We start from the raw sequence: 21,159 nt of genomic DNA, 5'->3' as shown, positions 1-21,159 counted from the left end.
TAGATCTTTTCCATAATGACTGTGTAAATAGCTTTTTAAAAACAAGATCGTAGTCACTTCCTCTGTCTTGCTGTTCCTGCTGAATGACTTAAAATGATCATTGAGATGATGCATTTTCCACCTTCTGGCACTGCAAGATGATGTGGCTATATCAGAATCTGGTGAAATGATTATAGAAAGGAGCATTAAAAAATGTAAAGTCAAGTTAAGAAATCTCAAAAGAGGGGGATCCTCACAGTAAGTTGTTAGAAATGAATTAGGGACATATCTGGGTGTTATTTTTAGTGTCTGTGTTAGGATACTAAGTTTACAATCACCTGAAAATATGTTCTTTGCCCCCTACAGGAATGGAAGATGTCACCTGTGACAGAACGGAGTTCCTGAGCAATTACCTGACTAACGTGGATGACATTACGTTAGTGCCTGGAACTCTAGGAAGAATTCGGTCCAAATTTAGCAATAATGCTAAATGTAAGTTGCTTCTCAAAATGCTAAGTTGTTAGAATGGTAATAGAGTAGAGTAGGTGCAGCCCCGTTCTCTGAAGCTGAAATTGTTGCGTAAAAATCCTCACTTTGCTACTTCGTAGCTGGGCGACCTTGAATAAGTTATGTAAAAACTCGAAGCCTCAACTTTTTCATCTGAAAAATGGGATGTTAATAACAGCTCCTGGATCGAGCTGTTGTGGAAATAAATCTATGTGTATCACTCAGAGAGGGTCCTGGCACATGACAGCCTTATGTAAATATTTGCTCTTGTTTTCTTTATGTGGAAAATACACTTAATTTGAGGCATGCGCATAACCATAAACTTATGTTTACAGCAGAGGAACATTTCAACAAGAGGTTCAAGCTTACTCTTTAGCTGAGGCAGGGGAGTCTGTGACAGGTTTGTCAGAACCACACTCAGACCCTGAATGTCCCTAGGAGCCCAGTTAAAGGGGACTCTTCAGCTTTATGAAAGTGACCAACACAACCCTGGGGTCCTGCCTTTGGGAAGTGGCAGCCATTTTGAAAGATTAGAAATAAACAGGAACCGTCTTATCGCTTATGTTGTACACACTCAGGTTATGATATGCCACTGACAAGAACCTTTATCGATAGAATAGGATGTCTTAGGTGGTGCCTCCCTAGCCTCTGAGAAGTCCACAGTTTTATTGGAGACATGCTGCATTTGGGGGAAAAAATCCTTTAGAGGTTTTAGCCTTGGGAATAAGAAACCATCGGCAAAAGTGTAAAGCTTTGGAAAATTAAGTTTTTCCCAAACTGCGTTCCTGAGTCAACACAAATGGGAACAGTTCCAAGGTCAGCTCCAGGCAACGTTGTAAAATAAACAAATCCTCTGTGTTTCTGCCGTCTCTTTTCCATGCCCTTTCTGTCCTCCGGATCCTCCCTTCTCCTCTGCTCACTTGAGACAGGAAGGCCCTGGCCAAGGACAGGACACGGGTCACTGTGGTATCTCTTGAATCGGTGCTTACATTTTAGGGCTTGTGCAAGAAAGGTTTTGTCTATATTGAAAGGTCTTTTCAGTAAATGAATGGTAAATGGAATGACGAGGTTGTTTTAGGGGAAAAGGAAAACCTTGGGGCCAATGAAGTAATAAGTACCGATAATGAAATATTTCATACTTTACAGACGCTTTCCTATATGTGATTTCATCCCGTGAGAGTCAGTAGAGTGGATGGTTAGCAGCACAGACAAGGGTGGCAGGATGTCTGGGTTCAAATCCCCGCTTGGCCAGGTGGTCACTTTATGATCTTGGGCAAGCTAGTTACATGCTCTGTGCCTCAGTTTCCTCATCTATTAAAAAAGGATTGTTGGAAAGATTGATGAGAGATTATTTACATATCCCCTTGGTCAGTTTAGCACATAGTCAAAGTTGTATAAATGTTAGCTATGATGATGGTGTCTTGGCCATGTCACTATTTCAGCTAGATGTGTATACAGTCTTCTTCAATCCTTCTAATAACCCTGTGGGACGGGTGCTATTATCCCCTTTTGCAAACAGTAGAAATCAAGGCTCAGAGAGAGGTGAAGTTTCTGGTGAGAAACAAGAGAGCTAGGACGTGGCGGAGCTGGAATGTGAACCCACATTCACCAGTTCTTAAGCACCGCCATGTGCTGGGTGACCACTTCCGCTCATGCAAAGCAGGAGCTGCCAGCGTGAGAGGCCTGAGAACTTGAGAACTCGAAGTTGGTGTCTCAAGCGTGGACTCAGGCAGTTGTTATTTTCCAGTAGTTCTCTGGGATTTATCTGAGCACAAGATTGCCCCGTGCTGTTTATTTTTCTTCATCATCAAAGAACGTGACTTACCCTGTTTGGTCCCTTTGAGGATTGTGGTTTATGAGTCCACAGAGTATAGAAGTTCAGAGGATGGCCCGATCAGTCAGATTGCCAGGGTCCCAGTGTAAAAGCACCCTTCTTCTAAATGCCCTTTGGCTTGGTGAGGGTTCTGTTAGCACCTACCTCCCAGAGTAGCTGTGACCAGAGAGAAAGTGCCTGCAAAGTTCTCACAGAGACTGCACATGAAAGGGACACAATTTGGGTTCATATTGTTGCTACCCTTATTACTTTCTTGCTTTCCATTAAAAAATGCAACTAAAATTAAACCCCAATTTAGGTAGGATGGAATCCACATTTTAGCTTCGGATTTCATAGCTTTAGAATTAAGATTCTGAAAATTGTCTCTGAAGTATGTGTACTTACACTGCAAGACAAGCTTACTCATACATTTTTTCCTTCTTTTTTTTTTTTAATTTTACTCATTTATTTTGAGAGAGAGAGAGAAAGAGAGAGCGAGAGCAGGGGAGGAGCAGAGAGAGAGGGAGAGAGAGAGAATCTCAAGCAGGCTCCGCACTGTCAGTGCAGAGCCTGACGTGGGGGTCAAACTCATGAACCATGAGATCACGACCTGAACCAAAACCAAGAGTCAGCCACTTAATGGACTGAACTGTCCAGGCACCCCAGTCATGCATTTTCAAAAAATAACAACAAGTATTTATTTATTTATATTAGCGAATGCTTACTGAATGCCTACCATGAACCAGGCCCCGTGGATACAGCCAGAAATGACATAGACATGACCTACTCCACTGATACTTAAATTTCAGGGAGGGCTGGGGCACCTGGGTGGCTCAGTTGGTTAAGCGTCCAACTTCAGCTCAGGTCATGATCTCGCAGTTTGTGAATTCAGACCCCACATCGGGCTCTGTGCTGACAGCTCAGAGCCTGGAGCCTGCTTCAGATTCTGTGTCTCCCTCTCTCTCTCCCCTCCCCCACTCATGCTGCCCCCCCCCCCGCCGCCAAATAAGTAAACATTCAAAATTTTTTTTAAAAATTTCAGGGAGGGCTGCTTCATGAGCGTTGATATCTCTTCCGTATGCTGCTTTCCTTTTCTGCTGATTCTGTAATGACACACTAAGGCAAATTTTTTGAAAACAAAACAAAATCCAACCAACCTACAATCTGCTCTTTCTCTCTACACCCCCCAAAAGGGGACCTTCAGATAATGTAATCCTGTCCACAGTTTAAACACAGTCATCATTTACATAGTTTTGCTTTTAGCTAGCTCAGGGTACTGACTAAAATACCTTTTGTTTGCTGGTTCGTAAAAATAAAGGAGGTGCATCCCTGTGTGTGTCTGTGGCTGGAGAGGGCAGCTACCTAATTAGACCCATGATGTTACTGGGGAAACAAAACTCCATTTAGAAAAAAAATAACTCAATGGAGTAGAAGATTCATCTTAAAATGGATGATAGCTTATTTCAAAGACCTGCAGATAAATAGGAAGTGTCACTAAAAGCCCCAAGTGCCCGATTTAGTTCCTGATGGCAAATTGCAAATAAACTGAAGCCAAGATCCAGAGGGACCACTGGGGAAACTTCAAGAAGATGTTTACCCAGCATTATCTTTGTGCTCTGGAAGGAGGAATTCCCTTCCAGAAGAGGAGAACCAGACCTTGCCAGGAAATGTGCCATAGAGGTATTTCCACGTACCTAGCTGCGTTCCACTTACCAAAATATTAAATACTCACACACAACTTTACACATATTTTAAATAGAGCCTAACGTGATAGCTCTTCTGGGAGGGGGGAAAAAAAGAGAAATAATTGAGTCCTTTGCTGTAAAAATTATTTCTCTCAGTGATTATTGTCATCTTTTTTTGAAATTGCTCTCCTTCTCTCTTTGAACAGATGACCCTAAAGCCATTATTGCTAATCTCACGGTAAGTATGGCAGGTCACCCGGTCTCTGCCCTTGGAGCGGCTTCCACACACTCACCTCCTAGGTTCACCTACCCTGTGGGGCGGAAGGAACATTTTCCTTACTGCCCGGCAGTCCCATATATTTGTTTCTCTAAGAGTTTTCAAAACTTCAAAACTGGACAGCTGCAGACTCCCTAATGGTCTTGGCAATGACACAAACTGAGAATATTTGATCTTTCCATTAGAACTGAATAGTATTCATTCATGAGTAAACAAATCCTTACTCTCTCTGAAGCAGATCTGCCCATCACCCTGTTCCATCACCCTCCCCACCATGCAGGATGTAATCACACAGGCCTGAGTGCTCATCTCCTCCCTTCCCACCCCGCCTCCCATCCTTGACTCCAAGTAGTTGGAAAAGGCTTTAGTGTTGGAGTTGCTGTTAGTGATAGTCTCACAAGTCAGGAATGTATCTTAAAAATTCCTAACTACCCTCTGATAACCTTCCATGTCATCTACCAAGTTATCAAATCCCCTTTGAACCCATTTGTTTTTAGCTTGTATTATTTGATAGGGGATAACAGATTCCATTTATTCACTAACCAGCCCTTTGTTTGGCTTACAACCTCCTTCAGCTTTCTAGAGAGAGAGTATGTACGACTTTTTCTAGAAAATGCTCCATGTAAAAGTCCAATTTCCATTTATATTTCAGTGTAAAAAACCAGATCAACACTTTAAGCCTTACATGAAACAGCACCTTCCTAAACGCTTACACTATGCCAACAATAGAAGAATTGAGGACATCCATTTATTGGTGGACCGCAGATGGCATGTCGCAAGGTAACTTGGGGATTGGCTGTCCCAGTTTTTGATCTTCATAACCACCTCTTTGGCAACTGGAATGCTATAAGGTCCTTAGCCATGAAAAAAAGAAATCTCAGTTGGAAATCCCACCATTTCCAAATACTTTTTATGCTAGATAAACAATTAGCGCTGAGCCAACACATCTCTATTTTCTGGATCTCAGCCTCTTGGTGTCTCTTTGAAGTCTCTCATTGCATCTCTGTGGTCTCTCTCTCTTTCTCTCTCTTTTCACTTTTTAAATTTACATTCTAACCTCTATCCTTATTGCCTGAGTAGGTCAAAAGTATGCCTGGGACATGGACTTAACCACAACTGGACTGATTTGGTCTCATTTGACAAGACTTACCCTGTAGCAACATTTGTGGAGGAGTTTAGAAAATGTTGTTGCCTTAAATATTTTAAACGTTTACCTTCTTTTGAACTACAAAAGACTCTCCAATATTTAAGACACTGTTTCTTGCTCTTGAATCTGATGTACAATGTGTCTGGAAATTCTAAGCACTTCCAAAGAATTAATCATTAAAAGGGTATCCATTTTCACACAGACCTGGCAGAAGCCCTTTTCCACTCACTCTTACTCTGACTTGCTCCTCAAGAAAAGTTTTGGGAGTTGGTCTGTAGTGATAGTTGAGCAACTACTGTATGTACTCTACTTGGGTAATGAGTTTACAAGGGAGAGAAGATGATGATAAGATTGTGGTCCTCTAGAAACTTCTATCAGTGTATCAGTTTGAACCGCCTTTTGGGACACATGTGACGCATACATAAATATCCTACTGTAATTGTCAAGGGTCTACACAGAGTTAAACATTTAGGATTATGAAGAGAGATGTATGAAGACCAGAAATTATTGAAACCATTTAGAACAGACATAGGGGGTCTTCATGAAGTAGTTACCAAGATATGAACACAATGGGTTTCACTGAGTATGTCTTCAGGACCTTTTATGGATGGCGTAGCTTGGAAGAGAGAGCAAATTTGGTGCAGTTGATAGGTTGATACGCAGAAAAGCTGGTAGTTGAGTAGAAGTGAGAGATGACAGTTGACCAAGTTAGTGGAGACCAAAGCCAGGCATTTTACTAATCACTAAATCTTCTTTTTTTTAAAGTTTATTTATTTATTTGAGAGAGACAAAGGCAGAGTGTGAGTGGGGGAGGGGCAGAGAGAGAAGGAGAGAGAGAGAATCCCAAGCAGACTCTATGCTGCCAGCACAGAGCCTGACGCCGGGATGGAACTCACGAAACCATGAGATCATGACTTGAGCAGAAACCAAGAGTTGGACACTTAACCAACTGAGCCACCTAGACACCCCAACAATCAGTAAACCTTTTTAATTTAACTTTGCACTGTTGAGTTATCCTATGCACATATCTCATCATCCCAAGCTGAAAGTACTTTTCCTAGGAGTGGGGACCCAAATGTTCAGTTTGTTTTCCACCAGGCATGTCAGTGCAGTGCAATAGATTCTGTAGGCACTTACAAGGATCCATAGAAATGGGACCCACGGGAGTATTTATATTACTAAACATGGAAGTATTTTGGAAACGTGCTGCATGACATTTAAGCAAAAGACATCTCCCTGCCATAACAAGAAAGGTCAAGTGGTTTTGATGCCTAGAGAGCAATGTTTTCACTTTCTTATTTGTAAACAGTGATGTTGTCTATGGGAGCCTGGGCTTTTGTTAAATATGTCACTAATACATGTTAAATTTGCCACTCAGTTATACCCTCTAATTGTATTATATTGATAGGTAAATTTGTATGTAAACACTTTTATAAAATACATCTCCATTCATTGATTAAATAACACATATTTTAAAAGTACCTATTATGTGCTTGGCTTTGAGCCTAGTGATAGGGATATAGAAGTGAACCAGACAAACATGGTCCCAGGGTGGAGAATCTTACCCTTGTGGAGCTAGGGAAGCACATTGGCAGACAGAACATTACCTGTGACAAATGCTTTGCTCAGCACAAGCAAGGTACAGGACAGTAGCTGCCTTGTCTTCAGAGGCCCCCATTTGTCCTGTGCCAATTGCCAACATAAAGGCACCTGGGGAAAATGAATAGCATCATCTTTTCATCACTACAAGAACGATGCAATTAAAATAGAGATGAATATGCTTGTAAAATCCACTTCTCGGAGATTTTGTGTGTGTCAAAATTGGCTTCTTAGGAGTGATTTCATGAGAAATCCTGACTAATCCTACAATTGTTTCGATGTAGGAAACCTTTGGATGTGTATAAGAAACCATCAGGAAAATGTTTTTTCCAGGGAGACCATGGATTTGATAACAAAGTTAACAGCATGCAGGTATGACCACAGAACTGTGAATGGAAAATGGATTTTAGTGATTCTCAGAAGAGCTAGAGAATACTGGCATGAGAGAAGTTGAACAGTATTCATAAATGGAAAAAGGGTTGCTACGAGATACCAGCAACGTCTAATTGTTTTTGTTCCCTTTCTTTTGGAAGACTGTTTTTGTAGGTTATGGCCCGACATTTAAGTACAAGACTAAAGTGCCTCCATTTGAAAACATTGAGCTTTACAATGTTATGTGTGGTAAGTCACCTATTTAATCAAAGCCAATGAAGCAATCTGAGTTATCGTATGAACTTCAGCGAGGTCAGAGAAAGAACCGAGGTATCTGTTTTCTAGGACCACTTCACCTCCCTGCAAAACATTGGTGTAACTTGCCCACTGGTTCGAAGGACAGAATATCATCCCCTTCTAAGGCTTCTTTGTCTTCCTTTAACAGTTGACTAATGGGGAGTTTTCCTAGTGTTGTTCTTGGCAGCCTCTGGCTGATCTAACATCACGTGACAGTTTGACACCACTGGTCAGAGACCTGGTGAAGCAAGGAGAGTTCCTCACAGAGCTTTCTCCCACCTCCATCTCTGGTGTTGCAGCCCGGTTAAAATGGTGCCAGCTTGCATCCTGGCCAGCTATTTATGCGCTCCTAATTATTTTTCTTCCTTGAGCTTCTAGTCGCTGAATGAGGACAACTTTTCCTATTTAGTAAGGGAGTGCCGGTCTGGTGGTTAGAGGGGGAGTCTGAAAGTCGGGTCTCCTGGGTTCTTTTCCCATCTTGGCTGCTAGCTCTCCCCTGTCCTGCCTCTCAGCTTAGGCAAGTCACTGTGTGTCTGCTTGGCAACTATTCCCTTGCTATGAAATCAGCCTGTTCATTTCAGAGCAGCCTTTCAAGGCACAGGGCCAAACCCTCCTCTTCTCCCCATACTTCTGTGGAGTGCATTAGAGGGCAGGCTAGGGGTTATGTATTGATTATAAGTCTCATTTCAAAAGGTGGGATAAAAAATCTCAGAGATGCAGGAGGGCATTGACACTGACTCTGGTAGTCCCTATAGCTGTCACAGACATAAGCAATAGCTGGTCAAGGCCCTGTTCATTCACTCTTTCTTTTTGGGAATGCCTCTCTCTATGGGCAGGCAACGAACATGGCTATTTCAGAAAGCTGTGGCAAGACATGTTCAGGCTAGAACGGTTCAGGAGCTAAGAAAGGGGGGCTTACAAACTAATTTTGGCTTTATTCAGTTCTACTTTGTGTTCAGAGTTTTCAGACCCTTGGAAGATGCATGGTTTTGACTCTCACTATAGCTCCTCAAAAAATATTTATCAAGCATCTGACTCCATTTCTTTCTTCTCACCAGATCTCCTGGGCTTGAAGCCAGCTCCAAATAATGGGACCCATGGAAGTTTGAATCATCTCCTGCGCACTAATACCTTCAGGCCAACCATGCCAGAGGAAGTTACCAGACCTAACTATCCTGGGATTATGTACCTTCAGTCTGATTTTGACCTGGGCTGTAACTGTGATGATAAGGTAGAGCCAAAGGTAGAAATAATCTTTATGTTTTATTATCATGGAGGAGATTGTTGGGTATAGAGCAGTGCTGTCCAATAGAATTTTCTGTGAAAATGTAAATGGTCTACATCTGTGCTGGCCACTGACCAGATATGGTTTCTTGAGCACTTGGAACTAAATTTTAAGTCTTGTTCAATTGCTTGAAGTTGAAAGAGCCATATATGGCTTGTGGCTACCATATTGGGCAGCATAGATATAGAGAACAAAGGGCAAAAAACTAGAACTCATGCTGCTATTCTGGAGCGTTATAATTCCTAACCAAAGGCTTTCCTTTTTTTTCAACGTGGATCGTGTGTCTGTCTGTCATGGTCCCAATAGGAAACAGATGGCCTATGCACAAAAGGTTTTTAAAGAGAGTTTAAAGGGATTGGGTAAATCATGTTTAATGAGAGGACTATTTACATGGGCTGGGCAGGGTAGAGGCAAGGCAGTGAGGGACAGTGAGGCACCCTGGCGCTAGAGGGTGCCGGTCCTAGACCCGAGCAATAAAGGGACCAGAACATGGAGAGAGAGCTGTATGGGGAGGAATTCCTGGATTTGGTAGATGGGTGTAGTGAGTACACTGCAACCTGGGAAGAGAAACCTGGGGTTTCTGGGGTATCTACCTGGGGTAGATACCCATTGTTGTCTCTCAGGAGCTGGAGGCAAGCTTGCTCTTCGGAAGAGTCCTTAGAGGTCAGTCTCCCAGGGTGCAGAGCAGGGGAGGGTAGAGCATGGAGGGTAGAGGGGAGGGTGGTGGTGCAAGTAGAATCCGCCCAGTACATTGTGTTTGAAGAATTTTTGAATATCAAACTGTAAGTGTTAAGCAATAATTGACTTACTGAATTTTGTATTGATCAAAGTCCTTTATGGTTACCAATCACTGCTCGGACAGCAAGAAATAATCAGTGTTACCACACTGAGTTGATGTGATTCCAACACAAAGCAAAACAATCTGCTATGTTTGCATGTGTGGTTTTATTATGGGTAAATGTGTGAACCTTCTAGTAGACCTTGGAAAAATGGAACATAGCTCTCCGCCTGCCTGCCCTATCCCCTTCTACTATTTGCTACCTTCCAGGATTCCTGGGGGCCTGGGAGCCACAGGATGAGAAAAGCTCACCACTGGAGGAATTCAGCTTGCTCTTCTCCCCCTGACCCCTTTTACTTCTTCTTCCTACTTTGGCTCCTGACGAGAATGAACAAAGCTAATTACTATCCACTACTATCCGTCAGGTCATTCTGAGACCTCAGCTGGAGGTGTCTTGTTACCAAAGTCAATAGGAAGTGGCCTTTGAGGTGGATTCCAAACATAACCCTACAGTAATCTTTTAGTTGTATCTTGCTTTCTGAATTACCTTTCTTCTGGAAAACAAGAAATATTTTGGATTTGTTATCTTAAACCATTTGAGAGGAATTCTGGATTGTCTTTATTTTGTCTATGGGTTTCTCCAAAAGACTACATTCCTTTTCTTAAAAAAAAGTCCAGACATACCGCAAAGGTATACAGATTAATAAAATAAATGCCACAATACACACATCATGAGAAAGAAGGTGTTATAAATTCAGTGGAAGCTCCCTGTATACACTCCCTGCCAGTCCTGCTTCGTTCCTACCCCAAAGGTAGTTAGTAACCTGAAGATAGTGTACATAATTGCCAGGCAGGTAATTTTTATTCCATGCATATATGTCTCTTAAATAATATATTAATTAATCTTTGATATAATTCCCTAAAATAACTTATGGTATAGTTTTGCATATTATACATTTGTATGTGAACGCTGTTATACTATATGTATTCTGCAGTTATTTTGTTCATTAATACATGAGTTTTAGCTCGTTCATTTTTTACCGCTAATAGTTAATATTTCATTGTGTAAACACACCATAATGATTTTTTTCCTTTTCCTATTTGAGAACGTTTGGTAATTTCCAGTTGTTAGCATCTCCGAACAATGCCGCAGTAGACATTATTGCCAGTCTTCTCGTACACATATGCTAGTGTCCCTAGGGTATATAATGACAGATAGAATTGCTGAGCCATTACTTTCCAACCTTGGAAAAGTGACTTCATAAATCAGTTTGGGAATCACTTTAGTGTACCTAGGATTAATCTGAAATATTGAGGCACTATTCTAATTAATTTACGTGTATAGGTACCCAAATCATTATTCTCCCCAATTTGGGAGCCTGGTTCCATGAGTGTCCACAGTTTGAGGGAAAGGAAACAGAGTCATGGAAAGATTAAAGAAGGTGCTCGTGGCCACAGATCCACTGGGAGGTGAAGCCTGGAATGTCAGCTTGAGATAAAACAGTAATTCCTCTACAGGGCTTATGATACTGATGGAATTTAGGGTCCTGTTTTGAATTTAGCAAGATACTAAGTAGAGAGAAGCATGCAGGAAAGACAGGACATTTCTGATTTGCTTTTTTTTTCTCCTTTCCTTTTCTGGTTTTCACACATGAAGAACAAATTGGATGAACTCAACAAACGCCTTCATATAAAAGGGTCCACAGAAGGTGAGGAGTTGATGGGAAAAACAATCAGATAAGTTTTGTTTTTCAGTTTTCAAAAATTGAAGAGACCTCTTATTTACTTCACAGTGTAAGCACAATATTTTTGAAAATTAAAATTGGAGTTGCAACGTGATTTTAATATCCATCTGGCCAAGGGTATTGGTTTATTCTATGTACACAGGATGCCAGCTTTTAATAGCTAGAAAAATTCCATTAGCTTTTTTTGTTTCCCAGTAGCTTTTAGGCTCTCTGAAAAACAGACATACCATTGTGTATCTGTTGGGTCATAAGTGAAGGTGCCGTTGGGGACTTCTCTGAAGGGACTGGAAGTCACAGTATAAATAATAGCAGCTGGTACTTATGCTGAAGCGTATGTACCTGGAGAAGCAAGGAATGTGTTGTGGTCGGGAGAGATATGCAGAATGAACTGTATCAGAACTCCCTCTTTATATGAGGATCATCTTGAGCCCTCTAATTCTCCTTTTGTTTGTATATTGTACATAAAATGCAGTGTACAATGATAACATGCATGTATTAGTCAACTTTTGCAAGATTGTGACTAAAGAAGAGAGTCTCAGTGGTTTGTACCAAGAAAGCTGCATTTCTTGTTCACATTTCGGTATGCTGACTCTAGGCCAAGTGTGGCTCTGGGAACTCTTTATTCTGGAATCCAAGCTGCAGGAACAGCCCCTAGCTGGAGCATGCCCTTCTCATGGCAGAGGGAAGAGACGAATGGCAGAACCATGCAGTGGGTCTCAAGGCTTCTTCTTTCTATTATTATTATTATTATTATTATTATTTATTTATTTATTTTTTTTAATCTGAGAGAGAGAGAGAAAGAGAGTGTGAATGGGGGAGGGGGCAGAGGGAGAGAGAGAATCTTAAGCAGGCTCCACGCTTAGTGCAGAACCCGACATGGGGCTCAACCCCACGATCATGACCTAAGCCGAAATCAAGAGTCGGAAGCTCAACTGACTGAGCCACCCGGGCGCCCCTCAATGCTTCTGCTTTTATGAGGCATCTGTCATTACCATTCACAGTTGGCTGGTGAAGCCAGAGCACATGAAACCGATGGAGGAGGGAAGTATTCTTTCCACAGGGATGCCGTCCTGCAAGATACAGGCCAATGGGTGGTAGTATATACTCCTTTACGAAAGGGCAGTAAATAATAAGGAACAGTGGTGCCATCTACCTCACAAACTCTTCCTTCTGGTTTTGAAATTCCAGAAAATAAGAAGAAAATAGAAGGGGAGGGAAAGGCTCCAAGGTAGGTTACTGCAGTAGATGGGATAGCAAACAGCAAATGAATGATGAAAAATATGTTAAAAAGCAGATAGAACTCAACACAACAGCTCCAAGTCAGGCAGCGAATGCACGTTGTCAATCCTTCTGAGAGCATTGTTTGAGCTATTAGCTTACATAGGGTCCTGTTTATCATATGTGTTGTTTTCAGTCTGGTTAAGTAAAGAACAAGGAAACCAGTGGATTTTATTTACTTGACTTATTTTCCCTTAAAAAAATTAAAAAAAAATGTTTATTCATTTTTGAGAGGTGGAGAGAGAAAGAGGGCAAGCAGGGGAGGGGCACAGAGAGAGGGGGGGGGACACAGAATCAGAAGCAGGCCCCAAGCTCTGAGCTGTCAGCACAGAGCCTGATGTGGGGCTCGAACCCACAAACTGTGAGATCATGACTTGAGCCGAAGTCGGATGCTTAACCGACTGAGCCACCAAGGCGCCCCTGACTTATTTTCCCTTTTGATAAAGATCCTCATCTTCCTCCTTTTTGCCTTTTTGTCTCACCACCCTCCCTTTTCTCTCTTTGAGCAAAGAACACACAGACTCTTGGGCATGTAGTTGGATAAACAGCTTTGAAAAATAGGACTTAGTAGAAGGTATACAAATCCTCCACAAACTCTAGAAGTGATTTGAAATGTTTGACATCTAGCTGCTGGTGAACCACAGGGTCATTATAATTAGAAAAACTGGAATGTTGACAGGGTAAATGGGTGCAGAGTCTCATGATTTGAGTTTTTCAAATATTCCATCACCAAGTCAGAGAAATAGTAGTAAGATGTTTCTCTTATGGAAGGCACCAATAAGAGGTGCCTCGGTGGCTCAGTCAGTTGATCATCTGACTTTGGCTCAGATCATGATCTCATGGTTCATGGGTTCAAGCCCCACATCAGGCTCTGCACTGTCAGCTCAGAGCCTGGAACCTGCTTCGGATTCTGTGTCTCCCTCTCCCTCTGCCCCTCCCTGGCTTGTTCTCTCATTCTCTCTCTCTCTCTCTCTCTCTCTCTCTCTCTCTCTCTCTCAAAAATAAATAAGCTAAAAAAAAAGAGAGACACCAGTAAAATAGTTAGTTATAATAACTTTTAATGGACTCGTATTTATGCTGGTTCAGGATCTGGCTGTTCATGATACTGAGGCATTTCCATTTTGGGGAAAAAAAATCATGCATTTAACTTGTTGGTGACAGTGTGCTCATGTGACAAAATCAGTCTCACAACTCAGCATAAAGAGTACTCTCAAACGTCTGAGCATGAAAATAAGCATCTTCTAGGTGAATCACTGACTTTCAGGATTGAAGGAGCCCCCTGCCCCAAGCAATACTCAGAGGTGAACAGAAGTGTCTTGTTTCAAGATGATTTTACATCACTGAAGCTTAAACTTGATATGCTTTCGTGGAAAGGGACCTTCACAGGTGTTTGTTGAGCGCCCACCCTGGGCTGGGAACTGATTTCTCTGAGACATCATTTGGTTTTGTCAGCCGTGTCACTGATAGTTTCCTGCATGTGACATCACAATGGTGGCATAAAATGTTAGGGGAGGATCACGGTAGCGTATCTCTTTGGTTTGCTCATGACCTAGTGGGACAGTCTTTAATGATATAAGGGAGACTTTAGAACTATTGCATGGAATAAAAATAATTATATACCATTGACTTATTATGTGCAAAGCATTTCCTTGTTTGGATTTTGGGATATGTAGAAGCCTCAGTATTCTCTCCCCCTGTCCTTTTGTAACTCTGTCTCTTGGTCTTTGTCTCCTTAAGGGTCATAACTTAGTCATTTATTAAGCCGCAAAGTGACATTTTCTTGGTCAGAGTTATCTCAGGTCTTTATGGTGTTTCCTGGGTCATAAATCTCATCTCCCACTTGAAATATCGGATGTCTGCTCCACCAGAGTAAAACTTCATGAATTCGAGTCATTGTGTGTGTAAGTGCATGTGCATGTTATGTTCAGAGTATTACTTCTCCCTTCTGAATATCTTTGAATATATATTGAGACTTCTATACATAAATATAGAAGTTTCGTATTTTGTGAACCTAAAATTCTACACAAATGTAAAGTTGGATTATTTTTATTCCTAGTTCTTTTTAAACACACCTGCGGGTAGCTAATTTTTTTTAAGAAACCACGTGTTGTACATATTCCATTTGTAATATTCATGTGTGGCTATTTTAATGTTATATGCTGCAAACCCTCTCATACTTAACACACATGTGCAAGTTGTACGTTATGGTAGTGAAACAGCCCAGGGGATACTTGAGGCATATTAAATTAATCTTAGGCAATCTTTTGCTCTAAATATTTAAACTGTTATAGGATCAAGTCTTTCACTAAAATAAAGAGGAAAAACAGCAATCTAAACTGCTTGCTAAAGCCTTAATGTTTCTAGATTTGTGGGGAATTCTGGATTTTAGTTGCATGACTGTGGTTTCCAAATCACATGTACATAATGTCTTAGCAAACTTACTGTGCAATGAAAGCTGATTTCTTTGAACCATTGAGTCAATAGACGAATGAATGAGCAAAATGAAAAATTTTAAATCTCTCATAGCAAGCAATTTGGGCATCATAATCAGGTATAATTTTCACTTTAAGAATAATTATACTATTCATTTTCACCTTAGTCTTTATTCTATTTACATTTATATAAAAATGGTTTATATTTTGTTAGATTCATATTCACTATCACCTTTGTGAAAAAAGTAATTAAAAATCATTTTAACACTGTATACATTGGACTCTTTATCACACACACAGTAAGAAGTTAGTTTGGATGGATAAATGACTGAAACACTCATAATTCTTATTAACCTTAAAGCATAAAGAGACTAGGCTAGACAGGCAGTCTTTGTAGCTCTTTCCAATTCTGAGATATTTCTAATTTTTGTTATTTCTGGAGATGTTAGCCGTGCTAGAGAAAGTAGGAGATATGCTTGTGCTTCTCTGTGTGTGTATCCTTGTGTGTGTGTGTGTGTGCGTGTGTGTTGGGGAAGATTTGGAAGAAATCAATACATAGTATAATTCTTTACAATTGACACTGAATTTTAATAACCTTTGCCTACCAGTGTTCCTTGCTGCTACTGAGGTAGAGCATATGTTCTTTACAAAATCACTACAACCACAGCCACTTTGGGTCAAGACTAAGCTGGGCAATTTACACTTTTGCCTCTAAACAATGCAACATCCCAGTGAGATGTGAAGCTTTGGGAGGTTAAGTTACGGAATCACAGAGCTATCAAAAGCTGAGATGAGATTTGATTCCAGGTCTGTGTGATACAACAGCCCTGTGCTTTTCTCTATAAATGCTTCTTATTCCAAGGGTTGGAATGAAGACGAAGTGTCCAGAGAAACTCAGCGCTTATCAGGGTTTGGAAGTTGTTTCTGAAGTACTAGACGCTTTGATACAAATTCCTGCTCTTTTTACATTTTAATTAATTAATTAATTAATTAATTAATGTTTATTTATTTATTTTGTGTGTGAGAGAGAAAGAGCACGCTCAAGTGTGAGCAGGGGAGAGGCAGAGAGAGACAGAGAGAGGGAGAAAGAGAATCCCAGGGAGACTCCATGCTCCCAGTACAGAGCCCCATGTGGAGCTCAAGCCCATGAACCATGAGATCATGACCTGAGCTGAAATCACGAGTTGGACAGTTAACCAACTAAGTCATCCAGGAACCCCTGCTGTTCTCTTTTTTAAGAATTAATTTCTTGGGGCGCCTGGGTGGTTTGGTCGGTTGAGCGTCCGACTTCGGCTCAGGTCATGATCTCACGGTCCGTGAGTTCGAGCCCCACGTCGGGCTCTGTGCTGACAGCTCAGAGCCTGGAGCCTGTTTCGGATTCTGTGTCTCCCTCTCTCTCTGCCCCTCCCCTGTTCATGCTCTCTCTCTGTCTCAAAAATAAATAAACGTTAAAAAAAAATTTTTTTTTAAAAATAAAAGAATTAATTTCTTTAAATTTATTTAAATTCCAGTTAGTTAATGTACGATGTAATCATAATGTTAGTTTCAGGTGTACAATTTAGTGATTCAGCACTTCTGTACAACACCCAGTGCTCATCACAACAAGTACACTCTTTAAGCCCACCCCTCCACCCACCTCTCTCTGGTAACCATCAGTTTGTTCTCTATAGTTAAGAGTCTGTTTCTTGGTTGGCCTCTCTCTTTTTTTCCCCTATGATCATTTATATTGTTTCTTAAATTCTACATAGGAGTGAAATCATATGGCATTTGTTCTTTCTCTGACTTATTTTGCTTAACATAATACTCTCTAGCTCCATCCGAGTCATTGTGGATATCAAGATTTCATTATTTTTTATGGCCGAGTAACATTCCACTATATATATACCACTTCTATGCATTCATCACTTGATACACATTTGGGCTGTGTCCATAATTTGGCTATTATAGATAATGCTGCTATAAAGATTGGAATGCATGTATTCCTTCAAATTAGTGTTTTTGTATTCTTTGGGTAAATACCTAGTAGTGCAATTGCTAGAGAGTAGGGTAGTTCTATTTTTAACTTTTTTGAAGAGCCTCCATATTATTTTCCACAGTGGCTTCACCAGTTTGCATTCCCACCAACAGTGCATGAGGATTCTTTTTCTTCCATATCCTTGCCAACATCTGTTGTTTCTTGTGTTGTGTTGATTTTAGCCATTCTGACAGGTGTAAGGTGATATCTCATTGTAGTTTTGATTTGCATTTTCCTGATGATGATGATGAGCATCTTTTCATGTGTCTGTTGGCCATCTGTATGTTTTCTTTGGAACAATGTCTATTCATGTTTTCTGCTCATTTTTATTTGGATTATTTGTTTTGGGGGGGGTGTTGAATTATAGTTCTTTATATATTTTGGATACTAACCCTTTATCAAATATGTCATTGCAAATATCTTCTCCCATTCCATAGGTCGCCTTTTAGTTTTGGTGATTATTTCATTCATTGCGCAGAAGCTTTTTATTTTGATGAAGTCCCAATAGTTTGTTTTTGCTTTTGTTTCCCTTGCCTCAGGAGACATATCTAGTAAGAAGTTGCTACAGCCGATGTCAAAGAATTTACTGCCTGTTTTCTCTAGGATTTTAATGGTTTCCTGTCTCACATTAGGTCTTTAATCCATTTTGAATTTATTTTGGTGTATGTTGTAAGAAAATGGTCCAGTTTTCATTCTTTTGCCATGTTGCTATCCAGTTTGTTGAAAAGACTCTTTTTTCCATTGGATAGTCTTTCCTGCTTTGTTAAAGATTAATTGACCATATAGTTATGAGTTCATTTCTGGGTTTTCTATCTTTTCCATTTATCTATGTGTCTATTTTTGTGCCAGTACCATACTGTCTTAATCACTACAGCTTGTCCAGAAGTGTGATGCCTCCAACTTTGCTTTTCTTTTTCAAGGCATATTGCTATTCTTATTAGCTTGGCAGCAGTCATGACTCAGGCAGAACTCACGTCTGGGATTAGCTGGATCTTCATCCCAGCATACCCTCCCTTAGATAACCCAGCACTTAGCATCCACTTGGAGACGGCCCAAAATGCTAAGGAAAAATAATGGACCAGGAAGATGGAGGCCTAGATTCTGGGTACTGCTATGTAGCTGAATTGTCTTGTACAAATCATGAACCTCCGGTTCCTTCATTAGTAAAATGGAGATGATATTGATCTGCCTAGTCTGTCTCTCAGGGTTGTATTAGGCAGGTCATATGTGGAAAGTCAGTCCTTGACAGTCATAAAGAACAGTGTTTCAAAAAATAATACAAGCTTCCATTTATTCAACAAGTATTTACCAAGTAGATATTATGCATTTGGTATTGTTAGAGGTAGAGATCTAGTGATAGATAAAATCCCTGTCCTTATGAAATTGTTATTTTATTGTGATATTTAGCCAGTTGATGAATTATAGCATAGTGCTTTAAGAGTTGAGATAAGAAAGAACAGAAGCATCGAATCAAATCTCAGGGGAGGTTGACGTGGCAATAAATGATAGCAGGCACTTGCAAGGGGAAGGAGGAGAAAGGATGCAGGAAAAGGAAAGACCTTGAGTAGAGATTATGTGGTAAAATCCAAGGGCATATTTTGTGGGAGTGAATGTTTTTTAAAAAAAAAAAAAAAGACAAAAAAAAAAAAAAAGATTTTCATGTGGCTCTCAAGTCAGCCAGCTAATCTGTGGGAATATGAATCAGGAAGCTGAGAGGGAAAAAAATACAAACTCCAGTCTGGATGACCAAATTTTGGAAGACAAAAGAATGAGCCCTGGGAAAGTCCACACCACTTAAAAAGATATGCCTCCAAGTATTTTTTCAAATGTGGTGTCTGGAGGAGAACCGTGGATATGCCCAAAATGCCAGAGAAGTGTTGTAAACAGGGAACTTGGGTATGGAATGAAGACTCTGTCTGGAATCTGATGGAGGAGGAACCCAGCTGGGAAAACATGGAATGCATTAGACCCATATCAGGAAATCATGAGGAGCATGTTTCTAAAGTAGAAGGTTGCAGGCTCATCTGCAGGGTGGCTGGTCTCAGGATGAAGATCTTACATGGCCAGAGACTGAGATTCAAGCACACTTTTATGGCTCAAACAGGAGCTTTTTGTTAAACAGAAATGCAGTCGGTGGCTTGCCTACAATGTCACAAAAAGTAACAGAGTCAGGCTGTGACCAAGAATCAGTGGTCCGTTGATACTCTGATAAACTGAAAAAGGAAGATCTAAATTTTGATTCTGGACTATAAATTTGTGTTTCTTACTGCAAAGATTATTTCGTCTCTTGCTTAGATGAAGCAATTATGCTTCAGGAAGACCCAAATAGATTCTTTGGGTTAATTGGGGAAAGTGGTTGAATTTTAGGAAACTATCAAAACCAGTATATTGTTTTTTTCTTCATGCCAAATATGTCCAGTTAACAATTGAGAAGAAATCACATCATGAAATATTTGTGCTTCAGCTATGTGCCCAAAACAGCAAATGTGCTTAGCTTGGGAGCTATGAAGTGCACATTTCTTTAAATATTTTTTTTTAATGTTTATTTAGTTTTGAGAGAGAGACAGAGAGAGAGCGCACAAGCAAGGGAGGGGCAGAGAAAGACAGAGACACAGAATCTGAAGCAAGCTCCAGGCTCTGAACTGTCAGCACAGAACTCAACCTGGGGCTCAAACTCACAAACTGTGAGATCATGACCTGAGCCAAAGTCGGACACTTAACTGAGCCACCCAGGCACCCCTGCAGTGCATCACATCTATCTTTCTTTCTTTCTTTTTCTTTTTCTTTCTTTCTTTCTTTCTTTCTTTCTTTCTTTCTTTCTTTCTTTCTTTCTTTCTATGTTTATTTTTTAGAGAGAGAGAGGGAGAGAGAGAGAGAGAGAGAGAGAGAGAGAGAGAATGAGCACCGGAGGGGCAGAGAGAGGGGGAAACACAGAATCCAAAGCAGGCTCCAGGCTCTGAGCTATCAGCACAGAGCCTGACATGGGGCTCGAACTCACAAACCGGGAGATCATGACCTGAGCTGAGGTCGGACGTGCAGCTGACTGAGCCACCCAGGCGACCCTGCAGTGCACATTTCTATACACGCAGAGCAGAAGAGTGAATAGAGATGAAGAAACAACTGAGGAAATCTTTCAAAAGAAAGTGAATCTTAAGATGTCTCTTTTCCTTTTGTCCCCCCCCCCCCAACCCCCTTCTTCATTTCACTTCCATGGGGTTGGACTATGTGAGCTTGTTGTTTGTCATCCACATTTGAATATGGAAAGGGGCACTATTACCAATTATGACAGGGAAGGCTGGGGTCAACCTGGCTTATCTTTGTGCGTTCCGTAAAGACTGTACTGATGCCACCTCATCCCCATCCACGATATTCATCATGCTCTGTGTTCCCATTGCACTCTGTAGATATCTCTGATATAGTGTGTATCATATTGCATTTGAGTTATTTGTACCATGTTGGTCTCTCCCATTGAACTGTGAGTTTTTTTGAAGGTAAGAGCTGTAACTTAATTATCTTTGCCCAGCATCTCTCTTCTATAGCCAAAGGCCTGGCACAAAGAAGGTACTCAGTAAATGTCTGATGAGGGAGAATACATTAATGATAAATTTGAAGGGAGAGACATGACAGGTCTGTTGGAGAAGCCATTCCCAGTAGAATGAAAAGGAATCACATTGTAATAGCATAGAATTGCTAAGGATGGTTATGACCAGAGTGTTATAAATAAACCAGCCTTCATGGAAGGGGCTGTTATGCGGAGGAATGCCAGTAAATGAGGACTGGAGGGGGAGCCAGGTTTGGTGGAATCTTTAGATTGCCCAAGACTACTGTTGGTGGCTGCTCTTAGGAGGGGTATTGCATGGAAAAACATGGCTGCTGTTTTGTTGTCTCTTAATGGAATAGATTGGATGCTAGGCTTGTATTTGAATTTGGAGGAATGTGTTTGGTAAGCAT

The 21,159-nt window shown here is 40.8% G+C and overlaps 1 protein-coding gene across 7 annotated transcripts in view; it reads left to right on the top strand.

Annotated features, from left to right (window-relative positions):
• The window catches only part of ENPP2 (ectonucleotide pyrophosphatase/phosphodiesterase 2), a 110,366-nt gene that overhangs the window by 74,515 nt on the left and 14,692 nt on the right, over window positions 1-21,159 (top strand). For 5 of the 7 annotated variants that reach the window (XM_042923300.1, XM_042923303.1, XM_042923299.1 and 2 more), the window contains 7 exons: window positions 346-471; window positions 4,191-4,222; window positions 4,914-5,041; window positions 7,292-7,379; window positions 7,541-7,628; window positions 8,735-8,919; window positions 11,397-11,448. In XM_042923300.1, the coding sequence (XP_042779234.1) occupies window positions 346-471; window positions 4,191-4,222; window positions 4,914-5,041; window positions 7,292-7,379; window positions 7,541-7,628; window positions 8,735-8,919; window positions 11,397-11,448 (699 nt within the window). The remainder of the gene's footprint in view (window positions 1-345; window positions 472-4,190; window positions 4,223-4,913; window positions 5,042-7,291; window positions 7,380-7,540; window positions 7,629-8,734; window positions 8,920-11,396; window positions 11,449-21,159) is intronic. The other 2 variants (XM_042923302.1, XM_042923304.1) reach the window with 1 other exon arrangement.

Source organism: Panthera leo, chromosome F2 (genome assembly GCF_018350215.1).
Source record: "Panthera leo isolate Ple1 chromosome F2, P.leo_Ple1_pat1.1, whole genome shotgun sequence".
Classification (NCBI taxonomy): Eukaryota; Metazoa; Chordata; class Mammalia; order Carnivora; family Felidae; genus Panthera; species Panthera leo.
The sequence above is the reverse complement of the archived record's forward strand: the minus strand, read 5'-3'. Positions and strand labels throughout refer to the sequence as shown.